Source organism: Gopherus evgoodei, chromosome 3, assembly GCF_007399415.2.
Source record: "Gopherus evgoodei ecotype Sinaloan lineage chromosome 3, rGopEvg1_v1.p, whole genome shotgun sequence".
NCBI lineage: Eukaryota > Metazoa > Chordata > Testudines > Testudinidae > Gopherus > Gopherus evgoodei.
In genome coordinates this window covers 125,376,632-125,391,679 of record NC_044324.1, presented here as the reverse complement: position 1 = coordinate 125,391,679, position 15,048 = coordinate 125,376,632, and the positions used below count along the sequence as shown (strand labels likewise).

At 40.8% G+C, this 15,048-nt stretch overlaps 1 protein-coding gene across 2 annotated transcripts in view; it reads right to left on the bottom strand.

Annotated features, from left to right (window-relative positions):
• AKAP12 (A-kinase anchoring protein 12) overlaps positions 1–15,048 on the bottom strand; it is a 135,860-nt gene that overhangs the window by 10,335 nt on the left and 110,477 nt on the right. For both annotated transcript variants that reach the window (XM_030556582.1, XM_030556583.1), the window contains one exon: positions 301–6,565. In XM_030556582.1, the coding sequence (XP_030412442.1) occupies positions 309–6,565 (6,257 nt within the window). In that variant the 3' untranslated portion in view covers positions 301–308. The remainder of the gene's footprint in view (positions 1–300; positions 6,566–15,048) is intronic.

Below are 15,048 nucleotides of genomic sequence, written 5' to 3'. Positions count from 1 at the left end.
TTGTCCAAAGAATTCTAATAAAGATTGGTGAGACACGCTTTCCCTCTACAAAAGCGGTGCTGACTCTTCCCCAACAGATTATGTTCATCTATGTGTCTGGTAATTCTGTTCTTTACTATAGTTTCAACCAATATGGGTCTAGTTGTCTCAAGTTAGGCAAAATAATTTGAAAATTTTGGCCCTGGTTTGCAATCTGAAATCTTTGATGCATGCAAAAGGCACTACACAGTATCAAATCAACAACAATGAAAAGATTCTGAATAATGCTACCAAAAAATAAGTAATGAAAATGCTACTTACATTGGACCTCAAGATTTGGTGAGCTCTGACTTTGATTGCGGACTCCCACAAGATGCATATTCTTTTACATCTTCCTCTGTGTGTCTCTTCATGTCTTCCACTGGTTGGCTATGTTTGTCTTCCTTCTTTTCTATATGTGTTTGCTGAACCATATATCTCTCTTGGGTGGCCACAGTCTGCCCTGCTTCTTTTTCCTTTAGCTTTGGTTGGTCCGTTCTTGTCTCTTTGGATAAATCTTCTGAAACACTCATATCTATCGCTGAGTTTTGAGCCTCTAAACTTTCACTTGAAACATCTTCAGTGACAGCTACAATCTTTCCTGAATCCTGAATTTCAACTTCTTTTGACATATCAGAAATTAATGGCAAATCTTCTGTTTGTTCTAGAGTAGCTCGTTTCTCTGCAGACTGTGTTAAAATAGTATGTTTGACTGTACTTGGTTGCTGGAACTCTTGTTCTTTATCCTCTACTGTCTTTTCACCTTTTACAAGAAGCTGCTGATGAGCCTGCACACTTTCCTGAACTTCAGATATATTTATATCTTTTTGATTTCCATCTGTTGATTTAATCTGCTGCTGCGATTCAGATGCCATGCACACAGCAGCTGGCTCTTCTGTTCTTTCAAATTTGTCAACCACAGTCTGAATTATCTTTAATACAATTTTTGTACTCTCAGATTCTATAGTGACAGGCTGAACAATATCTTTTTCGAATTCTATGTGGGTTACAGATGGACTTTCTGTATGTTGAGAAACTAGTTTTTCCCCAGCTTCTTCCCTACACTCTGGCTTCCGTTGTTCCTTCCCCTGGGTTGTGTCATCCACGTAATCTTTTTGGATCAAATCAGGTTGTGTGCAGCTTGTTGCTTTCTCAATCTTTCCATCCACCATTGCAGCGGTCATCTCTGATACTGACACTGTTGCAGTTTCTTCACTCCTACTGTCTGCAGCCTCAAATCCTGAATGAGCAATGGTAATATCTTGGACTAGTTCAGGAAATAGTTTTGCAGGCACTGCTGCTAAAAGCTCTAAAGTTTCAGCTGAGGTTTCCATAGATGTTACAGTTTCTGCAATGATTTGTTCTTCAACTGCTGCAGCTGTTACAGGCACAGATGCTTTTTGAGCCTCAGAGCTTTCAATACTAGGAATGGGTGAGCCAGTATCTTCTAGCTGCACAGCTAAAATCTCTTGCTGCACTGGAGTTGAATAAAGTTTATCACTGCCTGCAAGTTCCAATTTTCCAGATTCAAACAAATCTTTCTCCACTTCCGTCATTAGCTCCAACTTGGTTTCCTCTCGCTGATTGTCATTTGAACTTGTGGCAGTCAGTAGAAGTGTTGGTTTTGCTTCCATAGGCTCCTCTTCGTCTCCCTTTCCACACACAGGCTGTTCTTTAGGACATGTGTCGCTCTGTAGAGGGGCCCCATTTACAACTGCCCCTGGGTATTCTGATTCTAGGTTAGATGGCGCATCTTCTACATCATTCTGCATGGGAGCCTCAGCTGCCACCGCTTCAGCGTGTTCCGATTCCAAGGTAAGCACAGCATCTTCTACCGCTGTCTTCCCAGGTGCCTCAGTTACCCCACTCTGCATTGCACCCCCAGTTACAATCATCTCTGTGCATTTTGATTCTAAGGAGAGCAGGGCATTTTCCATCTCACTCTGCACAGGGATCTCAGTTCCCTCATTCTTCACGGTGGTCTCGATTGCAGTGATTTCTGTGCATGTTGATTCTAAGGTAAGCATGGAATCGTCCACCTCATTCTGCACTGTAGCCTCCTCAGTTACCTCACTCTGCACAGTGGCCTCAGCAGCAATTGCTTCTGTGCATTCGGATTCCAAGAAAAGCAAGGCATTTTGCACCTCACTTTGCATGGGAGCCTCAGCTGCAAGTGCTTCTGTGCATTCTTTTTCTACAACACGCACAGCATCTTCCACCTCATTTTGCACAGCGGCCTCAGTCACATCACTCTGCATTGGAGCCTCAGATGAAAGTGTTTCAGTGCATTCGGCTTCTAAGATAAGCACGGCACCTTCCACCTCTTTCTTCACAGGAGCCTCAGTTATCTCACTCTGCATCACCCCCTCAGTAGCAATTCCTTCCACCTCACTCTGCACAGTGGCCTCGGTGCCCTTAGATTCCCAGGTAAGCATAGCATCTTGCCCCTCGCTTTGCACAGAGGCCTCAGTTACATCACTCTGCACTGGAGCTTCAGTTGCAACTGCTTCAGTGCATTCTGAGTCTAAGATGAGCACGGCATCTTCCACCTCATTCTTCACAGGAACCTCAGTTATCCCACTCTGCACAGAGGCCTCATCTACAAGTGCTTCTGTGCATTTTGGTTCTAAGGCCTCCCTGGCATGTTCCCTTTTACTCTGCGCTGGGATGTCAGTCCCCTGACTCTGTATGGGGGACTGAGCTGCAGCTGCTTCTGTACGTTTTGATTCTGAAGAGAGCATGGCATCTTCTGCCTCACTCTGCAAAGGGGCTTCTGTTACAGTTACTTTCATGCATTTTGATTCTAAGTTAGGCACCATGTCCACCACTTGCTTAAATTCCTGGAACATCTCAAGCTTTGCTTCATGTGGTTCACTTTCAGATCCATCCACTTCTAGAGCACCTTCATCTGCGATTTCACCTGGAATTACTACTTTTACATTCATTTTGGCCTCTTCGGTTGAAATTTCTTGTTGTTTTACTACGGTAACATACTCCGCTTTCACTTCATGCTCTGCTTTGGTAGTTATTGTGACACTACTGTAAAATTCCTCGTCTTTCAATTTACCTTTCTCTAGAATCCTTTCTACTTCAGACATTTCTTCATGTCTTTCTATAAATGCTTGTTCAGTTTCTTGCCATTGACTTTCATCTGCCAATCTATCCAGACTTTTAGCTTCTTCTATGTGTTCCTTCATTACTGCACACTTTTCACTCATCTCTGACACTTCCTGTAGAACACTTCCATCAGCTTCATTTCTGCCTCCAACACTTCCTGCACTTTCCATGTGTTGAATGTCAGCCTCTTCAGGTTCTTCTTTGTTTAAGGACTGTTCAACCAACACAGTTTTTTTGCATATGAGTGTAGCTTCACTAGCTTCATCTTTCATTTCAGATCCAATTTTCTGCACTGACTGAATTATGACTCCAGTCACAGTTCTTTCACTAATCATCTGTACTTCATCTGATAGCTTCACTCTTTGTACAACCTCCTCAAGAATTTCCTGTGTTTGTTTGTTTAATTCTTTTAAGTTTTGCTCAGTCCCTTCTATCTCCTGAACAGGTGTAACTTCTTCTGTAGTATCTGGGGATTCAGTTAACTGTGACACTGCAGAAACCATCTCAGTCGTCTCCTCTGCAAGGGACACTTCTGTTGCTTCTTCACCACAGGAAACTTCTGTTGCCTCTTCCAGTGCTGTCAATGCTTCTGATGTTAACTCCAGCTCACTTACTATAGTATCATCACTTATGTCCTTTCTCAACTCTGGCAAAGTTTTAGAAACCACCAATGTCTTTTCTACAACAACTTCAGTTTCAAATATCTGCTCAGTTTGTTCATCTTCATCTTTTTCCTGTTCAATGGACTCCGTCACAGTAGCGGATATCCAAGATGGTGACCTTTCTTCAATACTGGTAACTGCTCTCTCCCCCTCTACAACAGTCACAGTAACTGCATGAACCAGTCCTTCATTAAATTGCTCAATAATTAAGGTATCTTCTAATTTTTCAGCTCTCTTTTCATCTAAAGTTTCTTCCCTTATTGCCTCACCTTGTGTTGCTTGTTGGGCCTCAATTTTCTCTTGTTCAGCTGCTTCATACTCAGATAAAGGAACAACAGCTGGAACATCAGAGTCTTCTTCAGTGGTTTCTCTCATCTCTTCTCCAGCTTCCTCAACACAAGCTTGTTCTGGCTTCCCATCTGACTTTTTCTTCCGACGACCAGGTATTAATTTTTTAAATGAAACCCATGTTTCTTCTTTTCCAGGTTCAACATCTGAAGTAGAATGTTCAATGCTGGAAACTAACACAGATTCTTCAGTTCTCTCTTCCATTTTGGTTTTGGATTTTCTTCTTGGAGTGACTAATCTTTTAAATGATTCCCAGGTTGAAACACCCTCTCCTTCAGATGGACTTCCAGCTTGTTCTGGTGAGGAACTTCCTTGTCCTTGATCACTTTCTTGGGAACTAGTTAGGATCATGTCTGGTGCAGTTTCTTTGCCTTGACCAACTTCATCTATTTTTTGGCCTTCTTGAGCAAGCCTCTGTCCTACTTCCTCATCAGAAGAGGAGGATTTCCTAGCTCTTCTCTTAGAGGAGCCTACACAAATTAAGGCTTCCCATGATACAGAAGTATCAACCTTTCGTTTTGGCTCTTCTGTGCTTTTTTCTAGCTTCTGCTCCTCACCATTTACTTTAGTTTCTTCCTGATTTTCAGAGACTGCACTTTCAGTAGAAGACAACGTAGCACTCTTTGCCTTATCAATTTCTTCTTCTTTGTCACTTTCAGAAAGCCTTCTGACACGTTTCTTGGGAGTCACCATCTTTTTAAACGATGCCCAAGGAGTTACACACTCTCTTTTTCTCTCTACATCTGAAATTACTCCTTCTTCAGTTTCAGTGACCTGTGTTGCATCTATGGCTTTCTCCACGGAAGGAGGCTCTGTTGATTCTTCAGGTGAAGAGGCAGAGCTCTCTGCCTTTTGTTCTTCTGGACTTTCTGGGGAATCAGCTAAATGTTGAATTTGTTCTACTTGTTCCCCTGGCTTAGTTTCTTCTCTCTTTCCTTTATGCTTCTTTCCAGAAAGCTTCTTTAAGCCAGTTCCTGTAAAAAGTTTCTTTAGGGGGCTGCCTTGCACTTTGGCTCTTTCTTGTGATGACAACAGTTCAACCTCAGTGGTGATGCCTTCTGGAGGCTTACATGCAGCTGCATCTTCAGGGCTTGGTTCTGTTTGCTTGATGTGGTCGTCTACTACTATGCATACTGTTCCTTTGGCCTTTAGTTGTTCCTCAGTGGGTTGAATTCTTTGTAGCTCACCATTTCCTTCAACTGATTGTTCAGAAGCTGAGGAGGGCATCTGTTCTCTCTCATTTGTTTTAACCTCTTTTGCCTCTGTAGTGCTAACATGAACTTCTTCCTCTAACTTTTCATCAAAGATTTCAGTTGCCAGTGGAGCTTTTGGTTCAGGTTTCTCAATTTTTTCACCAAACACTTCTGTTGTCATTGGAGCTATAGGTTCAGATTCTTCTTTAGATTTTTCTAATTTTTCATCAAATAGTTCCATGGTTGTGGGAGCTGGTAGTTCAGATTTCTCTTCAAAGTGTATTTCAGTTTTTTCTTCTAAGGATATTTTACATTCTTTCACTGGTTTTGTTTTTTCTTCAGGGGATAGGTCTACTTTTTCTTCAAAGGACACTTCAGATTCCTTGTTTACACTTTCAATGGTCTCTTGTGGAAGTGACTGTTCAGAAGGAATAATAACTTCCTCCTTCAAACTTGCTTCTACTTGGATCTCTGTCACTTCCCTTTCTTGCTCTTCCATTTCTTTCTCAGTTTTCTCCTTCTCATGTGCTTCTACTGGGACCTCTGCCACTTCCCTTTCTTGCTCTTCCTTTTCTTTTTCAGGAGTCTGCTGCTCATCCTCTTTAGGCTTCCTAAAACTTGTCTTTTTCCTAAACCCAGCCCAACCCTGAGTAAAGAATTTTCTTAGTGGTGATGCGGTTTCATTAACTAATCCATCTGTTGGAGACTCTGGTGACTTGCTAGGTTCTTTTTTTCCTTCTGCCTCTTCCTCACTTGGGCTTTCTGCTACTTTTTCAGGAAGAGATTCATCTTTCCGTTCCTCATTCTTTGGTTCTTCTTCAGTCTTTTCTGCAGGCTGGGTCACCTCACTTTCTGTTGCTTCCTCCACCACTTCTAACTTGACTTCTTTATGATCTCCAGCTCCATTTGCTGCCACTTCTGCTTCTTCTTTTTTAACAGTCAGTAGCTGAACAGGTTCAGACTTTTCAGTCTTATCTTTTTTAACAGTAAACTTGAAACCAACAAATTTAAAAACCTTTTTAAATCCAACATCATTAGACTGAGATTCACTGGGCTGTTCTAACTCTTCTACTTTTTCTTCTTCTGATGGCAACTGTTCGTTAGCTTCTTGAACATCTTTCTGTCCATCTTCAACACCATCCTTATCAGTTGATTCTGGTGGCATGACTTCCATATTTTCAACTAGCTCTTCTTTTACAATCACATTTGCAGGGTCTCTTTGTCCAACTGTAAAGTAAAAATCAGATAGAAACAAATTAGATTTACCATCTTAATTCACTAAAATATGTATTAAAATCACTCAAAAGATAATACATACTTCAACTTTTAATACAGATATGAATTTACATTTTAAGGTGATCGTGTAAAATATGAATTCCAGTAGTATGGTGGCACCTCTTAGGTCCGCTAATTAAGGGTTTATCTGCAGCTATTATAAACCTAGTTTACCCCTCATCTGTAAGAGGTGAAGAAAATCATATCTGGAATGGTCTTGTTGCTTGACAGAAGGCTCATTCAGAACATTCTAGGCTCACTCTCATTCTTTCTGGGCAAGGGAAGTTCAAGAGTATAAAACAAGTTCAATTCTCAGGTTTTGTTTGGGTAACAGCTGTTCACTTCAGTAATGCCTCTACTTAGGAGATATATATGACATTAGTAATTTTTTCTGAAGCAGATGCTCAACCTCATTCCCAGTTAGGAGAAGAGCATAACATCAAGAATGAAAGCACCAATCCTGCAAACTCACCCTGAGATCTTAAAATCAAACTGGGTTCTTTCCTTTTCCACACATTGCTAGTATTGAAATGTTTTGACGGCTAGATCTTGTCTACCCACCAGTGCAACAGCTCATCAAATCAGTGAGGTTGCAGAGGTGTAAAAAGAATATAGCTTGGCTTGCAGAATCAAAGCTGGTGATGATGCATGAGAAGGCAAGAAGCCAGTTTTAATCTCAGATCCTAGCAGCTTTATCTCTGCTTAGCTGCTCCCTGGGTGCTGCTCTACTGGCTTTTGCCCTCATTAGACAGAGCAGTGCCCCAGTGAAGGCAGAGGACATTTGATTTAAAAAATACAGTAGTGTGGGGAGGGAAGGAAAAGAGAACAAGTACACGCCATCTGGTCTATATTATGCACTCTATGTAATGCATGTCCTCTGGTGCAGTGATGCTGGTTATAGTATTGGGTGGAGGATCGACCAGGATCTTCCTGTTCCCTACCACTCTCAGGTCCATGCGCAGGAGTGGGAGTACAAGCCCCAAGGAAACTAGTCATTCCATCTCCCTCCCTGTGCAGATATGGTAGAATGCAACAGAATGCGGTGTTTTCCAACCTCTTACTCCCCTGCACTGCCAAACAAATCACAATTTAGCTCTAAATAAAAATGCAGACTAAAAGATGTTTCTTTTTTCCCCTCATCACAAGAGATTTTCCAGAGCCTTATAATTAAAAAAAAACAAAAGTAAGATTTTCATCAAACTTTTTAGGTTAGTTTCTACTTACAATGAACCTTTCTGCACCACATGCTTGACACCTGCTTCTGTGCATGTCAGTCTCTAAGCCCCCCTTCCTGCTTTCCTACAGATTGTCAAAGGGGACAAATCTCATTACAGGTTTCCTGCTAAGATCATTTGGCCTGCAGGTGGAGACAGTTTAGTTTATGCCTTACATAGAGTACAATCAGAATTCTAATAGGCACTGTAGTCTTTCTGGATGAGTGCCAGGGTTCTTGATTTATATAGTACATTATAGCTGTTTTGGCAAAATGTGCCAATGACTGTGTCCTTATTAGTATATTGCCAGTACGGTTAGCAACAACTCAAGAGAGACAGCAGTTGTGAACTTAAATGCAGTATACTCTCTAATGTTTAGACCATAAGATTATAATGTTACCCTAATGGCCAAATGCACTTAGCAGGAAAAATAAAATGAAACAGCGTTGGGGGGAGGAGGAGGGGTTTGGAATGTAACTAAAAGGAAAAGCTCAGACTCCAAAACGCACACAGAAGAAATGAATGCAGGAATGCATTGAGTTCCACTCACAACTACTGACTTATGACAGTTAAAATTATTGAATTCCATATAAATCAACATAGACCTTGTGCTGACCCTGCTGTTGCTAAATGCAGACAATACCAATTTACAACTATTTTGCTTTGAAGAAACGCAGTTGCACAGAGTAAGTTGCAAACAACAAATTTCAACCCTGGTCCTCCAATCAAATAGAGACTATAGATCATTGCACCTGTGAAGGGCAACTGGCTTCACTGTGGCAAGAGTGTCACAAAGGTGTACCTGTCTGCATCCAATTGTAGGATCGGGGTTATATTGTATAAAACCCACTCAAATAATGAATCTATGAAACTTCCAACAGTTTAACCCTGAGGGAGGGCCTCGGCGCTCATATCCAAGAAGGATCAATGAATTAAGGTATTTTTAAAAAGTGGACTAGCTCAGAATATTTCATTAGTAGTAGCATGTTGATATTACTGGTATTTATTTATTAAGGTAGTTCTGTAATAACTCTCACGAGATGAAAATGAAAATACTATGTAAGAGACAATAAGAGAATCAAACGTGTTGTATTTATGTGATCACACAACTATATAAAAGTTACTGGCAAAGAAAAATTAAAGCAAATACAGAAATAGTTACAAGGAATTCTCTTTTTGGAAGATTTTATTTTCTGAATTAACTATATGTTTTTGTTTTAAAAACTTATTTCACGACTACAGTAGGGTTGCCAGTTTTTGTTGGAAGTATTCCTGGTGGTTTCATTACAACATAATCTTTAATTAAGTATTAAATCTTTATTCCTGGAGACTCCAGGACAATCCTGGAGGGTTGGCAACCCTAGACTACAGGAAAAAACATCCAAAACCGGGCAATATGACCCTTATATTACCTCTGCAGTTTACTGTATACAGAAACTATAGGCTAAAGTGAAAAATAAAAAGCACCATATGAACCCATAATCCTAGAAGAACATACTAATTAAGTCAAATATTTACGTATTAAATCACAGCTAATCTGGTGATTCAAGTATAAAGCTCTGCTATTAGGGAGACCAAAACTGAAGCCTGCTTGTCATGGGATTTGGGACAGTGTCAGCGACACGAAGAAAGTTCTTAACCTTTAGAGAAGATTTACAGGTAAATTACAATAATCACTCCTAGGACAGTCATTGCTTCTAGCATTTGATTACTGGGAATTTTTCCAGCTGGAATTCTAAAACTGTTTACTGCCCAGAAGTGGTAGTTATACAAATGACATTCTTTATTTTTATAGTATGTTGAGAGAGAGGTTTTATTTGCTTGTAGTCTGCCACTGTTTTCACACCCATATTCATTAATTTCTTAAAATAATGTGAAAGGAATAAAATGAAAAAGATATATGAATGCTAAATGACAAAATCTGACCCTGGAGAAGGTGAGCTGAGTTATCGCATCACAATTAACCACTGAAACTAAGAAAATTACTTATCTATACTACTTGTTCTCAGATATATGAATGCTAAATGACAAAAAATGAATGCTAAATGACAAAATCTGACCCTGGAGAAGGTGAGCTGAGTTATCGCATCACAATTAACCACTGAAACTAAGAAAATTACTTATCTATACTACTTGTTCTCAGATATATGAATGCTAAATGACAAAAAATGAATGCTAAATGACAAAATCTGACCCTGGAGAAGGTGAGCTGAGTTATCGCATCACAATTAACCACTGAAACTAAGAAAATTACTTATCTATACTACTTGTTCTCAGAAGGTAAGTTACGTGAATAGATTCCTGACTCCTGGAAACTCAAAACTTCCAGAAGTTATTTTGTGGAGATTAACTAGTAAAAAAAAATGGGCCTTGTATAGTCATTTATACTAGTGTAAAATGGGTATCAAACAGAATCATGCTGTTTGATTAAGTATTTTGCATGCGGGGAAATGGTTATTCAAGGTGTTGGACACTAGTGTCCAGCATACACAAAGAGATGCTGGCTTCAAATTTTTGAAAAAAGTTGCAAAAATTCCACCCCCCAAAATCCATCAAAGCCACCATAGCAACATTTAAATATCTAATGGACAGGACAGTCAGAGCACTCCCAGCTTTACTTAGAAGGGTCAGATTTGGTTTCCTGCTAGGAGATTGAGTTCAAGCAATGATTTAGAAAAGTATGCAGAGAAATCAGCCTAGTGGGGTAAGGCAGATATTCAAGGTAGGAAGCAGGAATTTCTCTTACTCAGCATGCCTTAATATGACCCTGAAGCTGTAAGCATGCCAAGGAGCAAAATGAGAGATGCAATTAGACCAGTGCTTCAACTGGAGACAGGGAAGGTAGTAGTGACTCTGCTCTTCTTCCCACCCACTGGGGCTGGAAGTGACTCCAAGTTTCTCTTTTCCCACTCTCAATCTCCTCTTCGGAGCTGTAACCACTACCCCCCATTTTGCTTTTATTTTCCAGCTTTGAAAACATTCTCTTTTCCCATCACCCTCTCAACTTTAAAAACTAAATTAAACTCAAATTCTGAAGATAGCTTAACTTCTCCACCTTTACAGCAAATTTCAGTTTGCTGGACTTGGTAGGAGGGGTAGTTCTGGCTCTTGTCACTACTGTCAGAGAGTCAAGAGACTGGTAAGTCTCATGGTTGTTCCAGATATCACTCAAGCTTGGAGATATAGCAGAAGAGCTAGGATTGTTTTGAAACCCTGGACACATGGTCAGTAGCATGTACCCCTTTCAGCCAGCTCCTCCCAACTATCATCCCAACCATACCTACTTCCTCTTCCCACTTCTACACCATCACCCCATACTCCTGCTGCTGCAACAGGGTGAAAGAAAAAAAAAAACTGTTGATAGAAGTTATTAGAAGTTTGTCATCCCTGACCAAAAAAAAAAAAAAAAATCAATCCCCAAGTCTAAGTAACTTTCTTGAGGTAAGCATGATGCTGCACTGGTGTCAAACGGAACAAAAACTGGGTTAGATCACTCCTGATCCAGTGTAATGCTGAAGATCTGTTAGAAAGGATTTGAAAAATTTACCAGACACCTACTATTCTGAGAACTCTCGCTATCAATCAGAGGTAGATCCTAAATTAAAGTACAATGGAAGGGAGAAGTTATACTGCAAGATCTAGGGGCTACAGATGCGAGGCAGCCAGCACACTGGTATAGGGAAGTGAAAGGGGCTGGAATTTCTATTAGACTATTTTCTCTGAACCAGATCTGCATTTGGGTAAAAAAAGATCTTGTAAAACTTGAAAATACACTTCTGCTTAGCTCCTGGGAAAAATTTTCTATCCCTTCCCCTCTCTAGCCTCTGCTGGCTTGTATGAAAGTGACCAGAAGGTGGGGGAAGCACACCATTACTCTACCGCTCCCTTCCCTGATATGATTATGTGACTAAGTGAGGGGCGAATAGGAGTCACAGTGGAGTTTTTTTTTTTGGTAGTAATTGATATTTTATTAATAATTTATGTATATCACAGTAGCACCTCAAGGTCCAAGTCAGGTCTGAGTCCATTGTGCTAGGCAATGACAGATTTGTAGTGATTGACAGTCCTTGCCCCAAACAGTTGATTATCTAAAAGGCGAGACATCACAGTGAAGGTGAAACAAACCAATGACTAGGAGGGAAGGATGCCTAGATAACAACAATAATATTAATTAAGATATTTTAGTATAGACAGTAGCAAATTCCATGCTCATTTCACAAATAAACTTACATTTAAAAAAACAAAAAACACACCACCACACCATTAAGGCCTCCTTACTCACATCCTCAGTGTTCAAGAGGCAAAAAGATTTTTCCAAGCTTTTGTCTAAATGGGAAGGGGAAGAAGTTGTTTGGACTGTTTTATGGTATTGTTTCTTCTACTCTAAGTAGTAGTATTTTACGGGCAGGTCTACACTGACAATTCTGCAGCAGTACTGCTGCACCACTGTAATGCTTCAGTGAAGATGCTACTATTCTCCTGTCTGCAGAGTTAATCCACCTCTACAAGAGGTGGTAGCTATGTTGACAGGAGTCGACACAGTAGCTGTCTACAGCTGGGATTAGGTCAGTATAACTGCATTCCTCAAGGGTGTGGATTTTTCACACCCCTGAGCAACATAGTTATAATGATGCACATTTATACTGTAGAACTGGCCTAAGTAGATGAAGATTTTATCTGATGGAAGTTGGACTACAACAGTAATGAGTTTTCACTAGACCATTACCACATGCTCCTTCTTACTATCTTAAACAACAGATCTAGTGTCCTCAAACCAGAAATCAGTTTTATCCTTAAATTACCAATTTTAAATCTCTACTGTACTAAATTCACAGATATCTGATCAGTTGAATGTTATAACCACAACATTTATCAATTTACTGTATGGCAATCTCATTAGTTTCTACAGATCTACTCGATATATATAGGTCCTAAACATTACTAAAATATTGCAGCTATCTCTGCCAAGTTACACGATTAAATACACTGTCCTAGTCAGGGAACACTATTGCTAATCTCAGACTAACAAATTTAATGTCAGCTAGGCTGGAAGCAGAATATCTGCAAATATATTGGTTTTATTGGGGAAGAAAAACTTGTTTTTATTTTGAAAAACAGGAAAGCCACAATATAAAAAACCCTCTCTTCATAATCTAGAACAGGGATTGGCAACTTTTGGCATGTGGCCCACCAGGGTGTCCAGTTTATTTACCAGCTGTGTCCGCAGGTTCGGCGGATTGCAGCTCCCACTAGCCGCAGTTCACTCTCCCAGGCCAATGGGGGATGCGGGAAGTGGCGGCTGGCACATCCCTCTGGCCGCGCCGCTTCCCACAGCCCGCATTGGCCTGGAGTGGTGAACCACAGCCAGTCGGCGCCGCGATCAGCCGCATCTGCATACGTGGCAGGTAAACAAACCGGCCCAGCCCGCCAGGGAGCTTACCCTGGTGGGTCACATGCCAAAGGTTGCCGATCCCTGATCTAGAATCTAACAACTGTATCATCCACAACTGTGTCAGCAGTTTTGTTTTGTATTACATTAAACTAGTTCCCTGAGCAGAAAAACCTGTAGTAAAGTGATAAATCAATGGCTACCAGTCCCTCAATGCACGTCTTCAATCTCCAGCCAGACACTTTCAGAAACTACCAAATTTACTCATCTGCAGTGCAGCACCTTACCTTGTTAACTAGCTTGGTGATTCAAAGTTGTACAACTTCCAATATATTAATTTTGGGAAGTAAAGTGACTTGCTCTAGAAATTACTTAATATCCTTTATTAAGATCATGTAATTCTACCATATTTGTCAGAATATTGTTTAGTTAATATTAGGTGTCTTGTGTCATTTAGACGAATACGTTTGGATTATATAACAAATCTGACATTGAGAGCAGAGGAGACTGGGGGTGGAGGAATTCACCTTGTTTTGGGAATTCAGTGCTGGTGACAGGTGATAACTTGACATGTTACTGAAAGTCCTTTATTCACAGGTCAGGCACAATAAGCATGCTAGCCTTGTTACTGTGCTATTAACCCACACATGCAGGAACCACTTCTCAGAGTGAGAGGTTTATTTAGCACTTCCATCCATTAAATCCTTCTTGATGTTGCCAACCAAGGAGCCAAATAGCAGCAAATGTTAGAGTGATTGCAGTCATATAGAAGTCTTGTTCTCCAGAAGTAAGATTGAGACCACCACACTCATTTCACATAGGCTGTCAAACAGCCATCAAATGGCAGCAGCTTTTGGTCACCACCAAGCTGGGCTAGATTTGAACACCAAGAAATTTTATTCTGCGATGATGTTTCTATGACCAATGGAAGGCATAATAGACCTTTGAGAAAATTACATCAGTGGAGGAAGGGATTACACTTGTGTTCGCATTAGCGTTTACAGGAATCACATACCTGCATGAACTCCCATGCATTGACAAAGAGAGAGAGAATCCTATACTTATATGCAAGTTTCGCAATATACAATAAAAAGAAAGGGTCACCCAGAGCTTAATTTGTAATGAAAGAGGTGCCACGCTCAAGCAATTAGGTGCTGGGGCTATGAACTGCTAAGCCTAGAGATGCCAAGGCTCAGCCCTGGCACGCCCACTGAAGCATCTGGCACAGGCCATTGTCGGAAGACAGAATACTGAGCCAGATAGACCATCGGTCTGACCCAGTATGGCCATTCTTATTTCTTACATTAAATCAATGCAAATTCTAGTTTTCTTAAAAAACTAGACAAAAAACACCTCCCCAACAAATACTTAAAGAGTTTAGACAATCCGCTTTCTTGTGACCACTACCTATTTGCATCTCTCTCCTTTCCCTTGCTCCCCACACCCAGAAATTTGAGACAGGACCATAGACCAAGAACCTATGCTATAAGAAGAGGCCACAACAGATAGGCTCAGCTCTAGGGAGGCATAACCCTCTGTTTGGCCAAAGCCACCTAAACCCGCTCTCCCTCCCTGCAAAGGCAGACTCTCATTTCCCTCTGCCCACCTTGAATGACGACAAGTAGGTGGTGCTGGTCCTGCTTTGAATGCATCTAGAGCAGGGATGGGCAAACTTTTTGCCCCGAGGGCCACATCCCAAGTTTTTGCCCAAGGTTGTTTCAGAGTCCCAATGAATCAATCCATAGTGAAAACAATGCCAGAGAGATTTGGACACTCAGTTGTCAGCCAACTCCAGACAGCGTGACAGTTAACATACATCAAAACTGAGCTTA